Source organism: Crotalus tigris, unplaced genomic scaffold, assembly GCF_016545835.1.
Source record: "Crotalus tigris isolate CLP2741 ecotype Arizona unplaced genomic scaffold, ASM1654583v1 scf7180000017694.5664430, whole genome shotgun sequence".
Classification (NCBI taxonomy): domain Eukaryota; kingdom Metazoa; phylum Chordata; class Lepidosauria; order Squamata; family Viperidae; genus Crotalus; species Crotalus tigris.
Window position 1 is genome coordinate 1,212,574 of NW_024096572.1, and position 19,395 is coordinate 1,231,968.

Below are 19,395 nucleotides of genomic sequence, written 5' to 3' on the forward strand. Positions count from 1 at the left end.
TCTCATACTTCCAATATATCTGAAGGGCAAAAGTTAGGAAAGACTATAAGTATTTATACTCCTACTGTACCTGAACCAGGTAAAATATTGATAACGCCTTTAGGAAATCCAGCTTTCAGAGAGAGCTCTCCAAATTTCAAGGCAGTCAGCGGAGTTACCTAAATAAAAACAATTTCATTTAGATTGTAGAGATACACCATATGTATGTTTTCATACAATATATTTTAATTTCATTATAGTGTCTCATGCAATAATTAAGTGCAAACTTTACTATGTGCATACACTTATCTTTTTTGGCTTTATTACCTAGGCTTGCTTGTATGAATGTAATTCACAGTAAGATCTTCTGGAGAATAGTCAGTCTATAAATATCTTAAATATATAACTAAATTCCCATTACTGTTGCTACCAAGATGCTCTGGGCACCAGGTTGGGAATGTTGTTGTACTTTAATGCTGTTTACAGACATTCTATTTTTATTTGAACCGTTCTGGCGCAATGGTTAGAATGCAGTATTGCAAGCTAATTCCTTGCCCACTGCCGGGAGTTCAATCCTAACTGGCTCAAGGTTGACTTAGCCTTCCCTCTTTCCAAAGTTAGTAAAATGAGGACCCAGATTGTTGGGAACAATAGGCTGACTCTGTAAACTGCTTAGAGAGGGCTGTAAAGCACTAAGAAGCAGCATATAAGTCTAAGTGCTATTGCTATTTTTATCTGTGCTTTTCTATTAAGGTCCACAACGGATTAATCAACTGGTCAAGAGACATTCTATATCTGTACCTCTGCCAGGCAGAAATTACTAACTCAAGGAATGCTGTATTCCAGGGTATCATTGGCCAGCTTGATGTTACCTGTGCTGGTTTCAGAACTAAAGTATTGCCAGCAGCCAAACATGCCGCACTCTTCCATGCCAGCATCATCAGTGGATAATTCCATGGAATAATAATAGCACAGACTCTTCAGATTCCAGGGAGAAAGAAATACAAAAGTAAACTTGAATTTCAAAACACAGGAGAAACATGTTATGAGTAAAATTAATCGGAGTCTGGTTTCATTAACAAAGACAATCGATCTTACCCTAAGGGTTCTTTTCTGGTGAACGTTAAATTGTGGTTTGGTCGTGCTTGGTTTATTGGAATGGTAGAACCCTAAATGAAAAAACACTTATCCTTTTTTTTTAAATGACAATCATGACGAAAGCGGCATCAATTGTATCATCACATGTGTCTGAATAACCTGTTGGCAGTTACAGAATGTCTCCTAAAAATCCCATATGCTGATAAATATACATGAATACTGGTAGTGAGGAAGTTACACGGATATTATCTACTATTATCTGTATCTCTTCAGTGGGGGGCTTTTTTCACTGATAACCTTGCATATGAAATCAGTTTGAAAGCAGAGTTCTTTTCATTAAACAAAAAAGTCTTACCCGAACTGATATTTTTATTTTAAAAAGTAATACAGGTAAATCTTCGACTTATGACCACAAGCGAGCCCCAAATTTCTGTTGCTAAGCAAGACAGCTGTTAAGTGAGTTTTGCCTCATTTTACCATCTTATTTGCCATGGCTGTTAAGTGAATTATTGCAGTTGTTAAGTTAGTAATACAGCTGTGAAGTGAATCCGGTCCTCCCCATTGACTCTGCTTGTCAGAAGGTTACAAAATGGGATCATGTGACCTGGGACATTGCAACCGTCATAAGTATGAATCAGTTGCTAAGCATCTGAATTTGGATAACATGACCGTGGGGATGCTGCAACGATCATAAGTGTGAAAAACAGTCATAAGTCACTTTTTTCAATGCTGTTGAACAGTCACTAAATGAATGGCTGTAAGTCGAGGATTACCTATAATCATTTCACACACAATTGCCTATGTAAGACAGGAGTTGGTAAACTATAAATCAGACTTGCATTTTTCCTCTTTCATGATGCCCCAAACCCCCCTCTGACCATTACTACTGACAACTGAGAATATACTGTAGTTTTCCACCTTTAAACAGTTTTAAACAGTTTTTAAAAATTGACACTTCATAATTATCTCCCTAGATTGCAGAAACTAGCCCACAAGTAGAAAGCATTGGAGATTTCAGCTCTGTCCAGTAGTGTGATGTAGCTCTGCCATTTTGGATAATTAAGTGAAGTGCTTGCTATCATAAAGTTGTTCAGTCTTAACATAGGCCCTGGTTTCTCAGAAATGAATTCATATTTCTGTGAAATTAGCATTGTTTTTGTATGCATAATGCAAAGAAATATGGACTTCAGCTACAGGTCACCCCTTTCAATTCTCGTCAGGGTTGCTGAGAAACTCTGCTATTGTTCTAAGTTTTGGTTTGGGCTGCCTTTATCTTTAGCAAGAATTAGGTCTGACCCACATACTAATTCTGGAAGATAATTAGTCTTTGAGGAAACCTTAAGAAGTGCATTACTGTGCTCTGTACTAATTGAATTGTCTAAATAATGTCACATATAATACTGAAGACTTGACACCAACTCAAATATTAGCTTGCCTGTATTTTGTCACACCATCCAGCAAAATATCGGAATGTTTGCACTGACATTCCTACGTGGGTCTTCAAAGCTAATGTGTACACAGCTCCAGAGTCAATAGCCTCTATGGTTGCCAGCTCTTCTTGATGTTCTTCCATCAGATCCGCAAGTCTTTCAATAGAATCATACAGACGGTAGAACAAAAACACAACGTGACATATTTGTAAATGTTGGAATTCATGCTGAAACTTGCTATTCTGGAAAGTAAGTTTGCCGAATTTAAGTCACATGAAAATTGTGAGTGATTGGAAAATCAGGCCATTATTCTGTAATAGTTTGGAAACCAGGGGTGGAAAAATATTTCATAAGCCTGCTTTGTACACTACATTAAGCCATGATGTGGTTGACTGATTTTTTTACTATAGTGTTATCTGTAGGTTATTATATCTTACAATTAACCATGATTGAAAATCAGTTTAATGTGAATGTAGTTTCTAAGAAACATAGGGAAAGAACAACAGCTATATGATATTATCAGGAAAAACCTAGGAAGGTTTAAATCTGGGTAACCTGAAGCCTACAAGGTTGCTACAAAGATAATGTTTTTGAAGGCATAGAATTCACAGTATATCATTTTGATCTCCTTAGAGGCAAATTAATATTCCAATAATTTAAGTAATTAGTACATCAAGTATAAGCATCACATTTTAACCATTGACTTGCAACATGAACCTGTCCCAAAACCCTGGATGTAGCTCTCAAGAATACTTCCAAGGACAATTGCACATTTTAATATCAGAGATGTGAGAAATGTTTAAATGGACATTGTCTATATTTAATTAAATTTTAATTAAATTAATACATGAAGTCAAATCAAATTTAATTTTGTCCTGGCCTAGAGGTTATGAGTTCTAATCCCATTTTAAGGACAAAGCCAGCTGGAGGGCCTCTGGCCAGTCACTCTCTCTTATCCCTAGAAAGGAAGGAAGCAAGAGCAAACCACTTCCAAACTACTGCAAGGATGAGATCAGGCAATTGTCAGAGTCAAAAACTAACTTAACAGCAGAAAAATAAATAAAAAATCATATTTATATTGTCTGTTTTCTCAATAAGTTTGCACTATCAAATGGACATATTAAGACGTTACAGAGTAAACAGAACAGAAATAAAAATAAGAATATAAGATATTCTGCATTGCCATACCTGTACATTAATTGCCCTCTTTCTCTTGCATTCATCTTTCCCCATTCACCGTATTCAAAGGCATCCTTTGCTGCTGCCACTGCTTTGTGAACATCACTCACTGTAGCCAGTGACACTTTAGCAATCACCTTACATAAAGATAAGAAATTGCTAACTTAAAAACAACAAGCTTTATCAGTTTTTACTAATTCAACTACAAACCTCCCATTTTTTCCATTCATTCCATTGTGTGTCTCCTTCTATCTTTGATTTTTTAGATTGATAGTACACGAAGTATAAATGCTATCTTACAATTTTTATGGGAAAGGGACAAAAGTAAAAAGAAGAGGAAAAAAATGAGAGCAAAAAATAAAAATAAAAAATAGATAAAACTGGTAGATAGCAATTCGCTGATCATGTTCTGACATTATGTTAAACCACTCATTAGAATTCTGGCTTAATCCTAAATGTAAGACATGTGGATCTGTGCTGTTGGATTATTCCCGCTTGGCTTTTCCATCTTGTAGGAGCATTTATATAAACTCCAGGGTTTGTGTAGGGGTGTGTTTGTGTGTGTGTGTGTGTGTGTGTGTGTGAGAGAGAGAGAGAGAGAGAGAGAGAGAGAGAGAGAGAGAGAGAGAACTACAAAATCTGCCTATTTTTCTCAGAGGAATCGAAGTCTGAGGTTGCAGGTAGCTCTAAATAAACCAAGGAAAATAGAGATGTTTGTTTAATTGCTCTTGATTGCAAAGGGAAACTAAGTCAAAGCATGTTGAGTTCTATGATTAAGCCAAAATTTTAAAGAAATTAAATATGACATCTGAACGATGCGGCTGGCTTTAACAACACGTTTTGTTCAGTTCATACTGCCAGAGTTCTCTGATTCTATAACCATTTTTTTTGCAAAAATTATGCAAAAATCTGCTTTATACTTTTAACACAGCTACAATTTCCTAGACTGGCCAGTATTAGGATGACTTGAATTAATTAACTTTGATGTTTAAAATGCAAGCAAGTAAACTAAAGGGTGTTGAATATTTGTTACTTTTTCCTATAAATTATTATTAGGCCTTCAATTAATCTCTCAGACGAGGTTGAGCAGGCAATTTCTGGATATTAACTATTATTAGTTGCAATGGTACATATCAAGTTTTTCCAGCCAGCTCTTACGATATGCTGGGATATCAATTATCAACACATGTATTTGGACATTCTGGCAGTGTAATATCAAGAAGTGGAAGATACGAGAGACATTTTCAGATGATCATTTTTTCCCCCTGTTGCCTAAATCTTCATCATGGTCCAAGTCATCATCAGACTATTTGCTCTGTTTTAAGATTACAGGATTCTATGGGAAAAGTACATTTACTTGCTGGTGAGCTTGCATTCCTGGCAATCTAATCAATCAGCTTGTCCTTCATGGGCACAGAAATTCTCAACCAGATGTGCTCACCTGTTGTCAGCAAACAGTTGAACCTTACTCTACTCCCCTCCCCCCACCAATTTCATAATGGAAAAAACCTCCTTCTACCACATATTTCTTATGCTCCTGATGGTGACAGGTTATCAATCTGCATAGTGTATCCATAGGAGGGAGATGAAATGTCACTACAATATCAGTATGCAGAGTTGTCCCTTACATACTTGCAGGCAACATTGTGATATACATTTTGGCATTATCTTCATTAGAAAAAGATGGCTATTTTGCAAGTTATTATATTTTGGATCCGTTGTTCTGTCATACCCTCTAAAGCACAGGTGTCAAACTCAATCATGTCACGTGACGTATCATGATGTATTGTGACATTTTTTGCCTTTGCAGAGCCAGGGTGGGCATAGCCTACATGTGACGCATCTAGCCCACGGGCCACCAGTTTGACACCCTGCTCTAAAGGCCACAAGAAAGGCCCAACACAATGCAATTCACCAAAATCTGATACTTTTAAAACAACATTTGCTTGCTTATATTCTGCTTTTGAAAAAAAAAATGAAGCTAGAACTGAACACATTGGTAAACCCATCAACAGCATGCTATGATTGCTACAAATATCAGTGGTTCTAGGGGGGAAAAGTGTTACTGTACTGAGGTTTACTCACTGATCCATCTGTTGGATTTATAGAGTCATATGTGTTTCCACTTTCAGCATTTACAAATTTCCCATTGATAAAGCACTGACATGGCATCTTTATAGTCATATGGTTAATATATTTTGAAACCTAGGACCAAAACAAACAATTTTGTTCAGCAATGTATCATAAAAGCAATGCTTTCCTACAGAAAACATGATGTGTAACAAGCATATGTCCTGGAGATCCTCCAACTGATTATAGCCCAAGTCATTGTATTGAAAGCAATCTTCAGATTCCATCACAAGGCAAATAATTATTGTATTGTATTGTATGCAAATATCAACGAACCAATTTGTAGTGGTTAAAGCATCAAGTTAGAAACCAGGAGACCAGAAGTTCTAGACTAGTCCTGCCTTAGCATAAAGCCAGTTTGGTGACCTTGGGCCAGCCACTCTCTCTCAGCCCTAGGAAGCAAACAATGGCAAATCATTTTTGAAAACTTATTAAGAAAGCTATAGGGCCTTCACCAGAAAGTCACCAAGGATCAAACTGATTCAAAGGTACGCACATGTGCATATGCATGCAGTCACACACAAATATCTGATGGCTTAATATTAAAACACATTTCAACCACCGAACAAATATGTGCAGTACATAAGTGGAAAGTACTGTGATTTTGCTTATGATGAAATTATTTAGAGTGTTCAGTATTTATTACCAATCTGCTGCATAGAATTTACCCAAATGTACATATAACATTTTAGAAACCAGCTCACATAATCTATCACTAATTCTTCTTCCTTGTCTTCTCCTCTGTGCTTTCTGACTACCATTTGAACAAAATCACCAAATTTGGGGGCCATGTAAATATCTTCATTCTGAAGTTCAAGTCCAGCACATTTTTGCTTGATCTCTTCAATCACCCTTAAGATATAAAGACATTGAAAAAGGAACAACTGGTCAAGTGCAGAAATGGACAGAGTCAAAGAATCATAGAGTGAGAATGGAATAATTCTGCTCCATGCAAGCATCCAAATTAAGGAAGCTTTAATAGTCAAACATTGACCTGGCAGAAAACTTTGTGGGATGTTAATGTATACCAAGGTTTTCCCACCCCTTCCCCTTTTTCTACACAGCATTTGTCTTCGAATTGGCACTCTGGAATATTATTGTTTTAAATAAAAACATTAACAGATTAATCAGAATTAACAAACAGTTCTGCTTGTTCTGAGTGATAAAATTGCTTCCTGGGAACACAACATCCAGGGCTAACAGGCAATACAGGAGTTTCTGGCTCGAGTCATATGATTCATTTTGCTCAGGTTAAAAATACTGGCCGCTGTAGTACACTGTAGCCAAGATATCACTATCTCTCTTCCACAAGGTATAATATGAAAAGTAAATTTTGCTCTATGAGATGCTCATATGCTCTTCAGTCAGTGAACAGTGAATTACCTAACCACATCCATTGATGTTGCTCCAGCTTTAAAGAAGTCAGTGGTGTCCTCAATTACAGCCACGTTGCTCAAAATTCCCTTCCAAATGGACTGCAAAAGATGGAAATTCCCCAAGATAATGACACAAATGACACAAATAACCCAAATTACTAATAAGGCACATGGCTTTAAGATTAGCATCAAAGAACCTTGATCTCCCTATTTTGCATTACAGTACCTACACTCCTCACCATGAAGCTGGAGGAGCATGAAAAACAGGCTTGGACTGATGATTCATAACTATATGCCAGTTAATTTGTCTGAACAAATTAAAAAAAAAATTTGAAAAGTAATCCTGAACTTCTTTTGTATGGAGAAAAGAACATTTTTCTTCACGCAGCACAAGTAACTGTGAAATATATTATCAAAAGATGTGGTGCTTGCCATTATCTCCAATTATTTTTTTAATCCAACTAGAATATATTATTATAGATACCAAGGTTGAACTAGTATCTATCTATACTAGGGTATATACAGATTTGATCTCCCAGACATGATGTAATAATATCTCTCTCCAACTGCATCTTAAGGCAGCTGCACAATCCCAGGAAAAGACACACACTTCCTTAAAGTGTTGGAGACACGTACTACATCTATGTTCTTACAGACTTCAAAGCATTTTGGGGGGGATAAAATCTGAGGTGCTGCAAATTCCTAACAAACTGATTTATTTGGAAAGCAATATTTTTTCTAGGTATTCTACAATGATTAAAAACCTGAGAGAATGTTTTATCCCAGGAAAGTTCCTCTCAGGTGGAAAATCATTTTTTATTAATCAGGTTGTTCTATGATGTCACCTCCTCTTTGGAAGACCATTTCCTTAAAGTATGTGCCGATATGTTTCCTAACTAGCTCTATGGTTCATTGTATTTAAAAATATTTATTTTCTTATATTTATAATCCAGTCTGAATGGTTGCCAACTTGCATATAAATCTATACTGTTTACAAGAATTCAAAACAAATGATATTTATTTTATTAATTTTTAATGCCGCTCATCTTCCCTACAAGATGACTCTGGGTGGCTTATTAAATAATATGATATATAATATTTATATTATATATAATATCTATATCATACACAATAAAATCCAATCATGCCAGAGGAATGTTCATACACAGCTCCAGTCCAAATGCCAATGAAAAGAGTTTGGCTTCATAAGGACAGCAGAACCGGCACCATTCAGACCTCAAGGGGAGACAGTTCCAGAGGGCAGGTGTGAAAACAGCAAGGTTACCTTTCCTGGGTCCTAAAATGATAACATCTGGCAGATGAGATGCAAAGCATGCCAATACTATCAGATCATCTGACTTAAGTTGTATATCACCCAGAGTCACCTTATAGAGGAGACAACTGGCATAGAAATTTAATAAATAAATAAAATGAACACTTTATTTATTTATTAAAAATATTTGTATGGTTGTCCGGTCTAAATTGCAGCCCTGAATTGCAATGTACAACACTAAAAATGGAGCATATTTTAATGTGCAGCATCCAGTGATGCTTAGCATAAACGAATGTAGTCCCTCACTGCAGGCTTAAAATAAATTGATATCAATTTTAAGATAGGTTTCACTTTCTTATATTTTTCTCCCATCAAATCTTTACCTTAATATTTTCTGCCACATTCTTCTCCTCTTCAGTAAGTTCTATTGCGGCTACCTCACCGGTAGAGAAATATTTAGATGCTGGGATCATTTTTCCATCTTCAAACTGAAGATTCTTTACTAGCAACTGCAGAATAAATAACAGAAAAGGCAATCAACACAGTGGAAAAAATGAGGGCTACTGCTTCATTTTAATACTTTTAGCATAATTTCTTATCAGGAACTTAGTCGTGGCTTTGGCCCTATCCAAGAGGCCCATAGAAATTGTGTACAGAAACATTCTATAAGAAAATCTTCATAGAGTTAGTTATTTTGGATCTTTTATTTCAGTTCAATAGTACTGTATCTTTAAAAGCTTACCGTCTTTCCATCATTGCCAAAGAGAACCAGACCTTTGTCAGTTACCAGACCAGGTTTTGCAGCACCTTTTATTTCCAGCTCTTCACCTGGAGATGTTAAGCCATCAAGAATGGATGAGCCATAGAAAGTAACCATCTATAAAGAAGATAATTTTTAATTATGTGTGGTTTAGCAAACAGTAGGAGCAATGAATAGCTTTCTGAAATGAAAGGATTCGATAGAAATAAAATTTGTTCTTTCCTTCAATTGGAATGGAAAAGCGACTTTAAATTGTTACTGAAGGTGCACATTAAAAAGCCAATTACATCTTAAATGAAAGTCCTTATAGAAGAAAGTTTTATTCCAGAGAAAAGGCATACTATTGACTTTTTTTGGTCATCAGCAGATTTTACTACTAAAATGTATCTCGTTATATTATCAAATTATTCTTCATTTTCTAGTAATTTCCTTTTGAGTTTGTGCAATGAAATCTGATTGGAAGCCCACCGTCAGGAATATGATCTTGAGACACTCACTCTTTCACTAAATCAATCACAAAGGGCTGTTGCTCCTGAAGAAATGCAGCATGCATCTAACAAACAATACTACTAACAATAATAGTAGTAAGATAATGAATTTCTGATCATTATTTGATATAACTAGGACCTATGACCTTTATATTATCACTAAAGTAGATAAAGTAAGTTTATAATATGTAATGTTTTACCTGGCCATTGATTTCTGCCCAGGCTCCAGGTACTTTATCATGTCCTCTGATCCAGTTATGCAAAGATAAAGCTGGTTGATCCCAAGAAATCTAGGAAACCAATAGGCAAAGTTGATCTCTTCCTATTTATATATATACAGCAAGTGGCTTTTAGAGTACAAACAAAACAAGACAGAACAACCTCCATCCCCCCTTCCCTCCCCCTCACAAAGATCATTTCTATGCTTGTCTGAAAGACAAATCCTGGCTTATGATTGGGAGTTGGGCGACATATGAATTTAATATGTTATTATTATTATTATTACAACAAATTATTAATTCAAACAATGCATTAGGTACCAGTGCATCTTATAATTTGTTTATAACAATCTGCTTTCAAACCATCATTTAAAGTTGGTTGATTACAACAAACCATAGCTAACACCAATCACTATCTACATTCATCTGAAATACTGAACTTTTGCCAATTCAATTTCTACACTGTGGTCAGCAATAATACTTTATATCCACAAGGATCTGGATTTTTTCCACCCAAGATTGCTTATGAACCATTTACATTTGGAAAAGTTATCTATAAATCAAACGCATATAATATGGAAAGTTTCATACAGCATCATTATAAAGAAATTTCCCTGCAATGTGCATCCAAAATATATATGACAGAAAAAAATGCAGGCAGAAACAAATGCAGAAGTTCAGTTTCTGAATATACAGAAAATTGGATGGTAATGAATGATAAATACATTGATACAGACTAGATGTAAATTAATAGTTCCTTTATTAAAATGTGATTGCTTGAAGCAAATGTGCCATAATGTTTACATTATTACTGATACGCAGATTTAAAAATTACATTTAAAAAATTCATATGAAGAATGTTTAAATAAAATTCTATATTCTTTGTGCAGCTGACCCTTGTTATAGGAAAGATATGTTATTTTATAGAAATTGATCCTACATTGGAAATGCCAAGCAGGTCACTATGCTTCACTCAAAAACATGAATAAAAAAACAAAACATTTCCTCTGTCTAATAAATAATTACTATTACAGTTAAAAACCAGTAGAGAAATCATGGACAAACTGCTATTTTACCTTAATACAAATAGATGGATTTTTTTTTTAAATGAAAACTCTTGTTTGTACTGATTTGAGAATTTTGAGGACTTGAAATCCACATATCTTCAAGTTGGAAAAGTTGAAAAACACTACTCTTATTGATTGGATGATTCTAGGATTTGAAGTTCACACTTCTTCAAATTGCTAAGGTTGAGAAACATTGCTCTAGAGCAGACACGTCAAACTCGCGACATCATATGACATTGTGAGATGTATCGGGACAGTTTTGCCATTGCTGGCAATGGGGTGGGTGCGGCTTCCAGATGACACGTCCGGCCCGCAGGCCGGCAGTTTGACACCCCTGCTCTAGAGGGATAACCATGTTAGTCTGTTGGTAGACAAATAACCTACATCCCAGTAAACCAACATGTAATTCTTTGGGGGCTTGAAATGCTGTACAAAACCAAACATTGCAGATTAGCATATTCTGCCAATCATGGCTTGTTCAATAGAGAAAACCAGAAAGCCAGTGTGTTGTAGCCCATTCCTCCTTCATGAGATGCCTGGCTTTTAAAGAACAGTGTTCTGTTGCTCAATATACCTTGGCATTTTCTTTCTTCTGGATGCCTTCATATGTAGCACCTTCTTCAGGCTGAGGTATTCGAGGAGCTTGGCCATCAGCAATTAGCTGCACAGCTTCTATCTAAACAGCAACAATGAAAAAGCAGCTTTCATTGATCTAGGAAAGCAAACATTTTCTTAACTATTTAACCGGTCAGAAGAGTGCTGACATTAGGTGAGCTCTTGAATCCTGTAGAATTTTTGGAAATACACAACACTAGGATATGACTGGCCATAAAATCTGCGTATCCATCCACAAGCACTGTCAGCCCCCCTCCCTTTACTGGCTTAACCCTGACTGCAGCTTCTCTATAGGTTGTCCTCGACTTACAGCAGTTCATTTAATGACCATTAAGTTATATCATCATTGAAAGAAGTGTCTTATGACCATTTTTCATATTTAGAACTGCTGCAGCATTCCCAAGGTCATGTGATCAAATTCAGATGCTTGACAACTGATTCATACTTATGACGGTTGCAGTGTCCTGGGGTCATGTGATCATCTTTTGTGACCTTCTGACAAGCAAAGTCAATGAGGAAATCAGATTCACTTAGCAAACATGTTACTAACTTAACAACTGCAGTGATTCACTTAACAGCTGTGGCAAGAAAAGTTGTAAAATGGGGCAAAACTCATAAATGTCTCACTTAGCAACAGAAATTTTGGGCTCAGTTGAGGTCGTAAGTCAAGGACTACCTGTATTAGCCATATGGTATGGTTAATAAAGAATCTTTATTCTTTATTAGGAAAAAAGCCTCTATAAACAGTCGATTACTCCTAACAGGATTCTTACATCCTTTAAGTTTAAAATCAGCTATTCTTTCTCTGCCGCAGCTTACTGGAAACGTTGCTTTGCAGTTCTTATACATGGTGTTCGTGGCAGCTATTTATTGACATATTCAACACTCCTCACCATAGAAATTCTAGCTCCCAACACAGCTTCCCCACACATGGGACTGCTGGAAAGAGAGAGAGACTTTATTCACAATCCAGTCTTTGCCAAACACCTTTTTCTCTTTTCATATGCCATACAGATGCTCATTTATCTAAATGTCTGTGGAGATTCTCAGTCATCCAGGTCATGATTGTCCCAAAGATGCTTTTTCAAAAGGCAACTGGACTTTGTTTTTCCTATTAATTGGTTTAGGTACAGAACAGCTATTGAAAGGCTGCAATGTCATAAGAACAGGGTCGAGTGGTATTCCAAGATTCATGCCCATATTTCTATAAATGGACTCTAACAAATCTCATATTCAGTTGTCAGTTTAACCTTCAGTATATTTTACAGGATTAAACAATTACTTTAGTTCCAGACTCAGAGCTGAGGCCTCTAGTGCAGTTTTCCCCAACTAAATGCCTTCCAGATATGATAAAGCACACATTTCACGATTACTTGAAATTACTATGACCAATTGCACTTATGATAGTGATGAAAAAGTAATTTTGCAACCAATGGCTGCATTTGCAACCTTTGTAGTATCTCTCTCTGTGTCATATGTTCACCATTACAATCAATTAGCACATTATCCTTTTTTTTCCTTTTGTTCCCTCACACAGCAGAGAGATTGTTTAAATAAGATCTCACTTCCTGAGCTGCTTTTCTCCACAGCTCAGTACAGTGAGACCTTTTAGCTATTTATGATTAGTCAAGATGTCTCACCATAGCTTTGATTCCCTCTGGGAAAAGAAAACGATTATATAGGTCATCAACAGTTTCATTTGGGCCAACATCGCATTCCCTTTGCAGAAGAATTGGTCCTGTGTCCAAACCTTCATCTGCCCAAAAAACAGAAAATCCAGCCTTCTTATCTCCTTGAATTAAAGTCCTGAAAATAAGTAAAACATGACTTAATAAAAAAAATGTCAGCTTTCTTCATTACTTTGTTCAACTTTGCCTGATTTCAGAGATTAATTAGGGACTGTCTTAATCTGGATTAAGATCTGGATTCCAGGACTGTAGACTGGACAGAGCAATCAAACCCAAAAGAAGGCAATTCAAGGCATGCCCATAAATTTGACAAATAAAACTACATGGATATAGTCATTGTGAGATGAACTTGACTTAGTGAGTCTTTGCCTTTATAAAACAAACGTATTAGCTTTGCAGATTTGGCAAAAGATTTGTATCTTTTGAAGAATTATTATTTTTTCATTCTTGTATTAAATGATCCATTTGAAATACTGCAGTGTTTATTCCTTACTATATGTGTATATTACTTGGGGGGGGGGACCATTGAATTTTCCTAGCTAGTTCACTTGCACTACTATTAATCAACAACTGTCATGTTTTTCCTTTAATAGATGGAAACTGGGAAAAGTTACAAATGAAAAGATGAAACCTGGAGAAAGTCTTCCCCATAAAATTCCATTAACAAGGCAAAATAATTACAGAGGAAAACCTTTGTCAGGAAACTTTATTGGAGTTGAGCATAGTTATTTTCACCCAGGTCACAACATTGGCCTTACTGTTAGGTAATGTGGACTGTGGACATCTCAGACACTACCTCTCTCTGATTTTCCATTTATCAGATAAATTATAATTAAGCCTGCTTACCAATTGATTGCAGATGCTCCTCGGTGGCGAGGAAGGATTGACGGATGGTAAATAATAGAGCCATGCTTTGGACTGTCAATAACCTCCATTGGAATGAACTGTGTGCAGAATGGAAGGACATTCAGTTCCGCACCAACTGAGTTATAGGCTTCAAGAACTTCTTGGATAGGTTTGCCCTTAACTCTCCACCTTGGGAATTTGAACACTGGAGTCCCATCCCTTTCTGCAGCTGATGCTGGGGGGAAAAAGACTTGTCAGTATTTTTCTTGATTTCAGAACTAAAATATAACATGCAGCATGGAGTTGAAACAACTGTCATAAAAACCCTTTAACGAATTTGTGTATGTGTCTATGTGTATTTTGAAGTCTGTGTTGACTCCTGACAATTGCCTGAACAAATTTCTGCAGTTTTCTTGGCAAGGTTTTTCAGAAGAGGTTTGCCATTACTGGTAGTCCTCAAGTTACAACCACAATTGGGACCAACATTTCTACTGGTAAACAAGGTTGTTCAGTGAGTCATGCCCAATTTTACAACTTTTTGGCCATGGTTATTAAGTGAATCACTGCAGTTATCATGTGGTCATTAAGTGAATACATCTTTCCTCCTTTGACTTTGCTTGACAGCTGGGAAGGTCACAAAGGGCAATCACATTACTCTGGGATGCTGCAATCATTGTAAATACATGTTGGTTGCCAAGCACCCAAATTTTGATCACATGGCAGTAGGGATGTTGTGATGGTTGTTAACTGCTATAAGTCACTTTTTTTTCAGGGCTGTTGTTACTTTGAATGTTTGCTAAACAAACAGTTGTAAGTCAAGGACTACTTGTATCTCATTTCTAGGACTGAGAGGAAATGACTGGTCCGAGGTTACCAAGATGGCTTTGTGCCTAGAATTCATGGTCTCCTTGCTTCTAGCTTAATGCCTTAACTCCTGCAGCAATAAATTCTCAACTGAGTAAATAGATGTAACGTATGTAGGAACCCATTCAGATATTACAGTAGCACTATAGTCAAGAAAGCTTGCACTCTCACTATCTTATTTTAACATCACAATGGCCTTTACTGTCGGATATCTAAGCCACATGGGTTCAGGCTAGTTGATGAGGTTGGTTTGAGAACATAAAGTAGAACTTAAGAAAAGTACAATTGATTCTGCATTCAAATGCTGCCTGGTCCATACTGTAGCCATTAGACCTTATCTACTTACCCAAAGGATCAGCTTTTCCATTTTTGTCTGGGACTGTGAACACTCCAACCACTTTGTGCCCTTCTTTTTGCAAATGCTTGTAGACTTCTTGTCCAAACAGACTCTGGCCTATTAAAGCTAGCTTTAGTTTATTTTGATAGTAGTCCTATTGACAAAATCAAAACAAATTCAGTTAAAAAAACCCTCCAAAGATCAGCTAATTTCCCTATTACCATTCTGTTCCAGTTACAGCAGTTCTTACAGAATAACAGAGTTGGAAGGGCCTTGTAGATCATCTCCAGTCCAAACCCCTGCTCAAGCAGGGGACCCTGTACTATTTCTGACAAGTGGCTGTCCAGTTGTCTCATGGACATGTTCAGCAAATTCTTTCAGGAGAAGCAAATCCCTATACAGTACATATAGCAAATGCATTAATCCTGCATAGTAAAAACAACAACAAAACCTGGAACTTAGGTCCTTAATCATAAACGAGCTCTTACTTTGTGAGTGTAGTTAGCTTGTTTGCTTCTCTTGACCCTGATTTCATTATGTTACAGCAGTATTCTTCAAAGTTGACAACTTTAGGATGTGTGGCTTTCAACTCCCAGAATTCCTAAGCTAGCATGCTGAATTCTGGGAGATGAAGTCCACACTTCTTAAAACTGCCAAGTTTGAAAAACACTGTGCTAGACCAATGGTGTTTGTCATTTGCTTTACTGTAATTTGCTTTAACTGCCATAATGATCTGCCTGTCTTGAAATTATTTCTACATGGGTTTACCAGACAAATTGCATCAAAAAACCTGCCTGTCAGATCCATGTGACAACAATGCCACAGTCCAAAGTAGCCAATAGAAACTGGACATATCTCAGCCAATTACATTATCAGCATATCTGCACATTGTGCATATAGCAAGGTTGAAGATGATGAAAGGCACCATTTCCACATTGGGTCAAAAAAAAAAAAAACCTAGTTAAACTTAGCCTTGGGCCAAGGATGAGGGAAAGGCTACAGGTATGTCCTTAGAGGATGACTCACAAGGAAGTTGTGGGGAGGTGTGGATTCAATGAACACTTTCTATTTTTGCTTTGTGGATTTATTTCTGGCCAATGACCACTCAGTCATATGGATAAAGAGAAATAAGGGTTTTTTTGTTTGGGACTATATCTTGGTTTATATCTTCAGATGATATTCATATGAACATAGCACTGCTAATTTTTCAAGAAACTATAATTAAAACAATCACTGGCTTAGCACACCAAGTGAATACAATGAAAGAGGGTTTTTCTTGTATGAAAGTGAAATCAGTAAAACAAAACTATTGTGTATAAAACAAACCTGAAAGCCCTTTATTTCACTGCATGTGTATACAAGTGAATATATGAAGAAATGGCAAGGCATCTAGTCAGGAATCTAAATGGGTCTGGGTGTGGGTCATATTTAATTTCCTTGTTGTCAATAAGGCAACCCACAAGAGGGTCTAAGTCTTTTTCTTTTGGACAGAAGTCTTAAGAAACCGAATTTAAGCACAAGGGTTTATACTGTGATTCTTGGAAGTAGAATTCCAGTGCATAGCTAAGTATATATAATTTTGGCTGCAATATATGGCTGCTTGGAAGAGTCTTTATGCAGTTAAAGCATCTGAAAAGAAGACATGTGATCACTTCCACGTCTGCTGGCTGTTCTGCTTACAGCTGGAAAGCTCGTAAAGTCTATCCAGAGGCAACGTGCTGTCGTCAGTCATTCATTCTCATATTTAACATTGCTGATGCAATCCAGGCAGCTCATATGAAGCCTTCTTGCTATATTCGTTCCTTAATGTGGATTTTTTTTTTTTTTTATTTAGGAGGCTGGCCCTCCACTAAACATTGTTGTCGAGCACATATGCAACTCTACTTCCAATAAAGCAAGAGATACTTGGCTGAGTTTGTGAATCTAGTAAGAAAAGAACTAAAGGGACTTTCAGTGTAAATCCCACAAGCAGACCAGAAAATACATTTTAGGGCATCAGTCATGTCTCTACCATTGAATTTTCTGTGACAATATCATACTGTATGGTGTGTCTCCAGAAGAAATAGTGATAGTAGAACTTCATCTCTCATGAACCCACAATATTTAAAACATCTGGATCAAAGTGTTTTCTGTGCAAAAAACACTTGGAAAATGCTCAGGCTCCAAATAAAATGCTTTAACATGCTAAAAGAAAATAGCAGTCCAGAACAATTAACTGCACAACCAGTAAGAAAATAGTATAATATAATATAAATTTTTCTAATTTAGAAAGAGATCCATAATTCCCAGTTGGAAGGGGTCAAGACAGTGTGGAATTGGAGATTTCTAGTCGCCGGTGCTCTCTAGGGCCTCAAATTGCAGAAGGTGAGAAATTATTAGAAAGGCAGATTTTACTATGAAACTCATTGGCTGATACTGAACTGATCTCTTTCACATGAGCCTACTATACAAGGCTGATGTGAGGGACCCTGTGCAATTGGAAGAAGAATGGTGGGGATACAATGTGATAAATAGCTTAAGAGAAACATTAAATGGCCAATTAGACATAAAATGAACATCTCTGGTCTAAAGCAGGAATTCTCCTGAACATTTTCAGGAATTATGACACATGTATGGGAATGGATTACTTGCTGCATGCATCTGCACGTGCGCGCAAACACACACAGAACCCACAGAAAAAAATCCAACCATTCCATCTTTCCCAGGGAGTCTAAGGTAATGCCGTTTATCCCACGGATGGATTATCCTTAACGGGCATGATGCTGAGCTATTTTTTTCCGGATTGAGAGCATCCTACATAAGCAGAAACTTTCTGGCAATCCTTGGAATAACACCAGCACCCAAATTGTGCTGAATTTCTTCTTTGTTAAAACAACACCAAGCAGCCAAACAAAACACTGTCTGTTCATGTCACAACAGTTCTGCTGCCTCACCTCCCATCCTTTGCCCTTTCCAGTCCTCTGGCAAACCAACATTCTGCCTCAGTCCTGACCTGTCTGTCCCAGAGACCCAATTTTGAGAAACATCTGCCCTCCCCCTTCCAGCCGGGCAGCAAGGGGGAGAGGAGGGGAGGAAGATGAGGGAGGGAGGAAGAGGAGTGGACAGCATCCTTCGTTTCTGTCCTTTAGACGGAAGCCCCCTGTCCACGTCCCCACCTTCCTACTCACCCTGGCTGTGGTCGAGAATTTCCTAAGCAAGTGGTTGCTTTTGGAAAGCATTTTGCAGGAGAGCAGCTCCGAGGACCAGCCGCCCGCTTGCCCCAGCAGGAACGATCGATCACCTGAAGAGGGAGCGCAATCCTGAGCTAAAAGGCTGGGCGAGCAAGGGACGCAGCAGCGGCGGCGGCAGCTAGTCTGATGCAACCCAAGCGGGCTGCTTTTGGCTCCGAGCCAGAGAAAAGCGAGCTTGGCGGGGACGCGCAAACGGGGGGCCCGCGATTCAGAGGCGGAGGCGCGCTTGGTGGCGGCCAGGCCTTTCTCCTAAAACCACCTGAATTTGAAACAAAGGGCGGGGAAGCGCTTGTCTGAACGCAGTCTTTTTAGAGCCGGGAGGCTGCCTCCGAACCTGGGTTAGGCTTGGCTGGGAATGAATCATGGAGTAGAATTTCAACAGGTGCAGATTTTACCAAGAGAGGGTTATGATGTAGCACAGTCTTGTTCACCTACTTCTGTCTAGGGGCGGGGGGGGGGGAGAGCTTTCCCAGCTAGCATCCTCTTACTACTATAGATGACTGTCCCCATCTTCTTCATCCACTGGATCAGGCTGGCTGGGGGTGGTAGGAATTGTGTGCAAATGACACCCATCTGGAGGACAGCAAGCAGATAACACTGCTCTAAGGCCTGGCTTTTCTTGCTCTGACGGTCCCAGTGCCTAAAATTCAGGAGAGAATGAGCTGTGATTAGATAGTGCAGATTACAGATGGGGAAGGTCTATTTTTCTGCTCAAATTTTTTTTTACATCTGGATCTAGCTATGACAAAAGGAAGAAGTCAACATAGTCAAGAGTTAATTAGGGAGAACCTGGTTATCATGAATACGTTCCCTCTAT

At 37.7% G+C, this 19,395-nt stretch overlaps 1 protein-coding gene across 4 annotated transcripts in view; it reads right to left on the reverse strand.

Annotated features, from left to right (window-relative positions):
• The window catches only part of ALDH1L2 (aldehyde dehydrogenase 1 family member L2), a 29,924-nt gene extending 11,189 nt beyond the window's left edge, over positions 1 to 18,735 (reverse strand). Inside the window, exons 1-16 of one of the 4 annotated variants that reach the window (XM_039338219.1) lie at positions 18,516 to 18,735; positions 15,358 to 15,502; positions 14,148 to 14,382; positions 13,254 to 13,419; positions 11,573 to 11,674; positions 9,914 to 10,003; positions 9,208 to 9,342; positions 8,849 to 8,974; positions 7,200 to 7,291; positions 6,521 to 6,668; positions 5,772 to 5,891; positions 3,696 to 3,823; positions 2,513 to 2,663; positions 1,078 to 1,148; positions 852 to 957; positions 71 to 158 (exon numbers count right to left, since the gene is read on the reverse strand). In XM_039338219.1, coding sequence (XP_039194153.1) covers positions 71 to 158; positions 852 to 957; positions 1,078 to 1,148; positions 2,513 to 2,663; positions 3,696 to 3,823; positions 5,772 to 5,891; positions 6,521 to 6,668; positions 7,200 to 7,291; positions 8,849 to 8,974; positions 9,208 to 9,342; positions 9,914 to 10,003; positions 11,573 to 11,674; positions 13,254 to 13,419; positions 14,148 to 14,382; positions 15,358 to 15,502; positions 18,516 to 18,566 — 1,954 coding nt within the window. In that variant the 5' untranslated portion in view covers positions 18,567 to 18,735. The other 3 variants (XM_039338222.1, XM_039338220.1, XM_039338223.1) reach the window with 3 other exon arrangements.
• Positions 18,736 to 19,395: the final 660 nt, after the last annotated feature.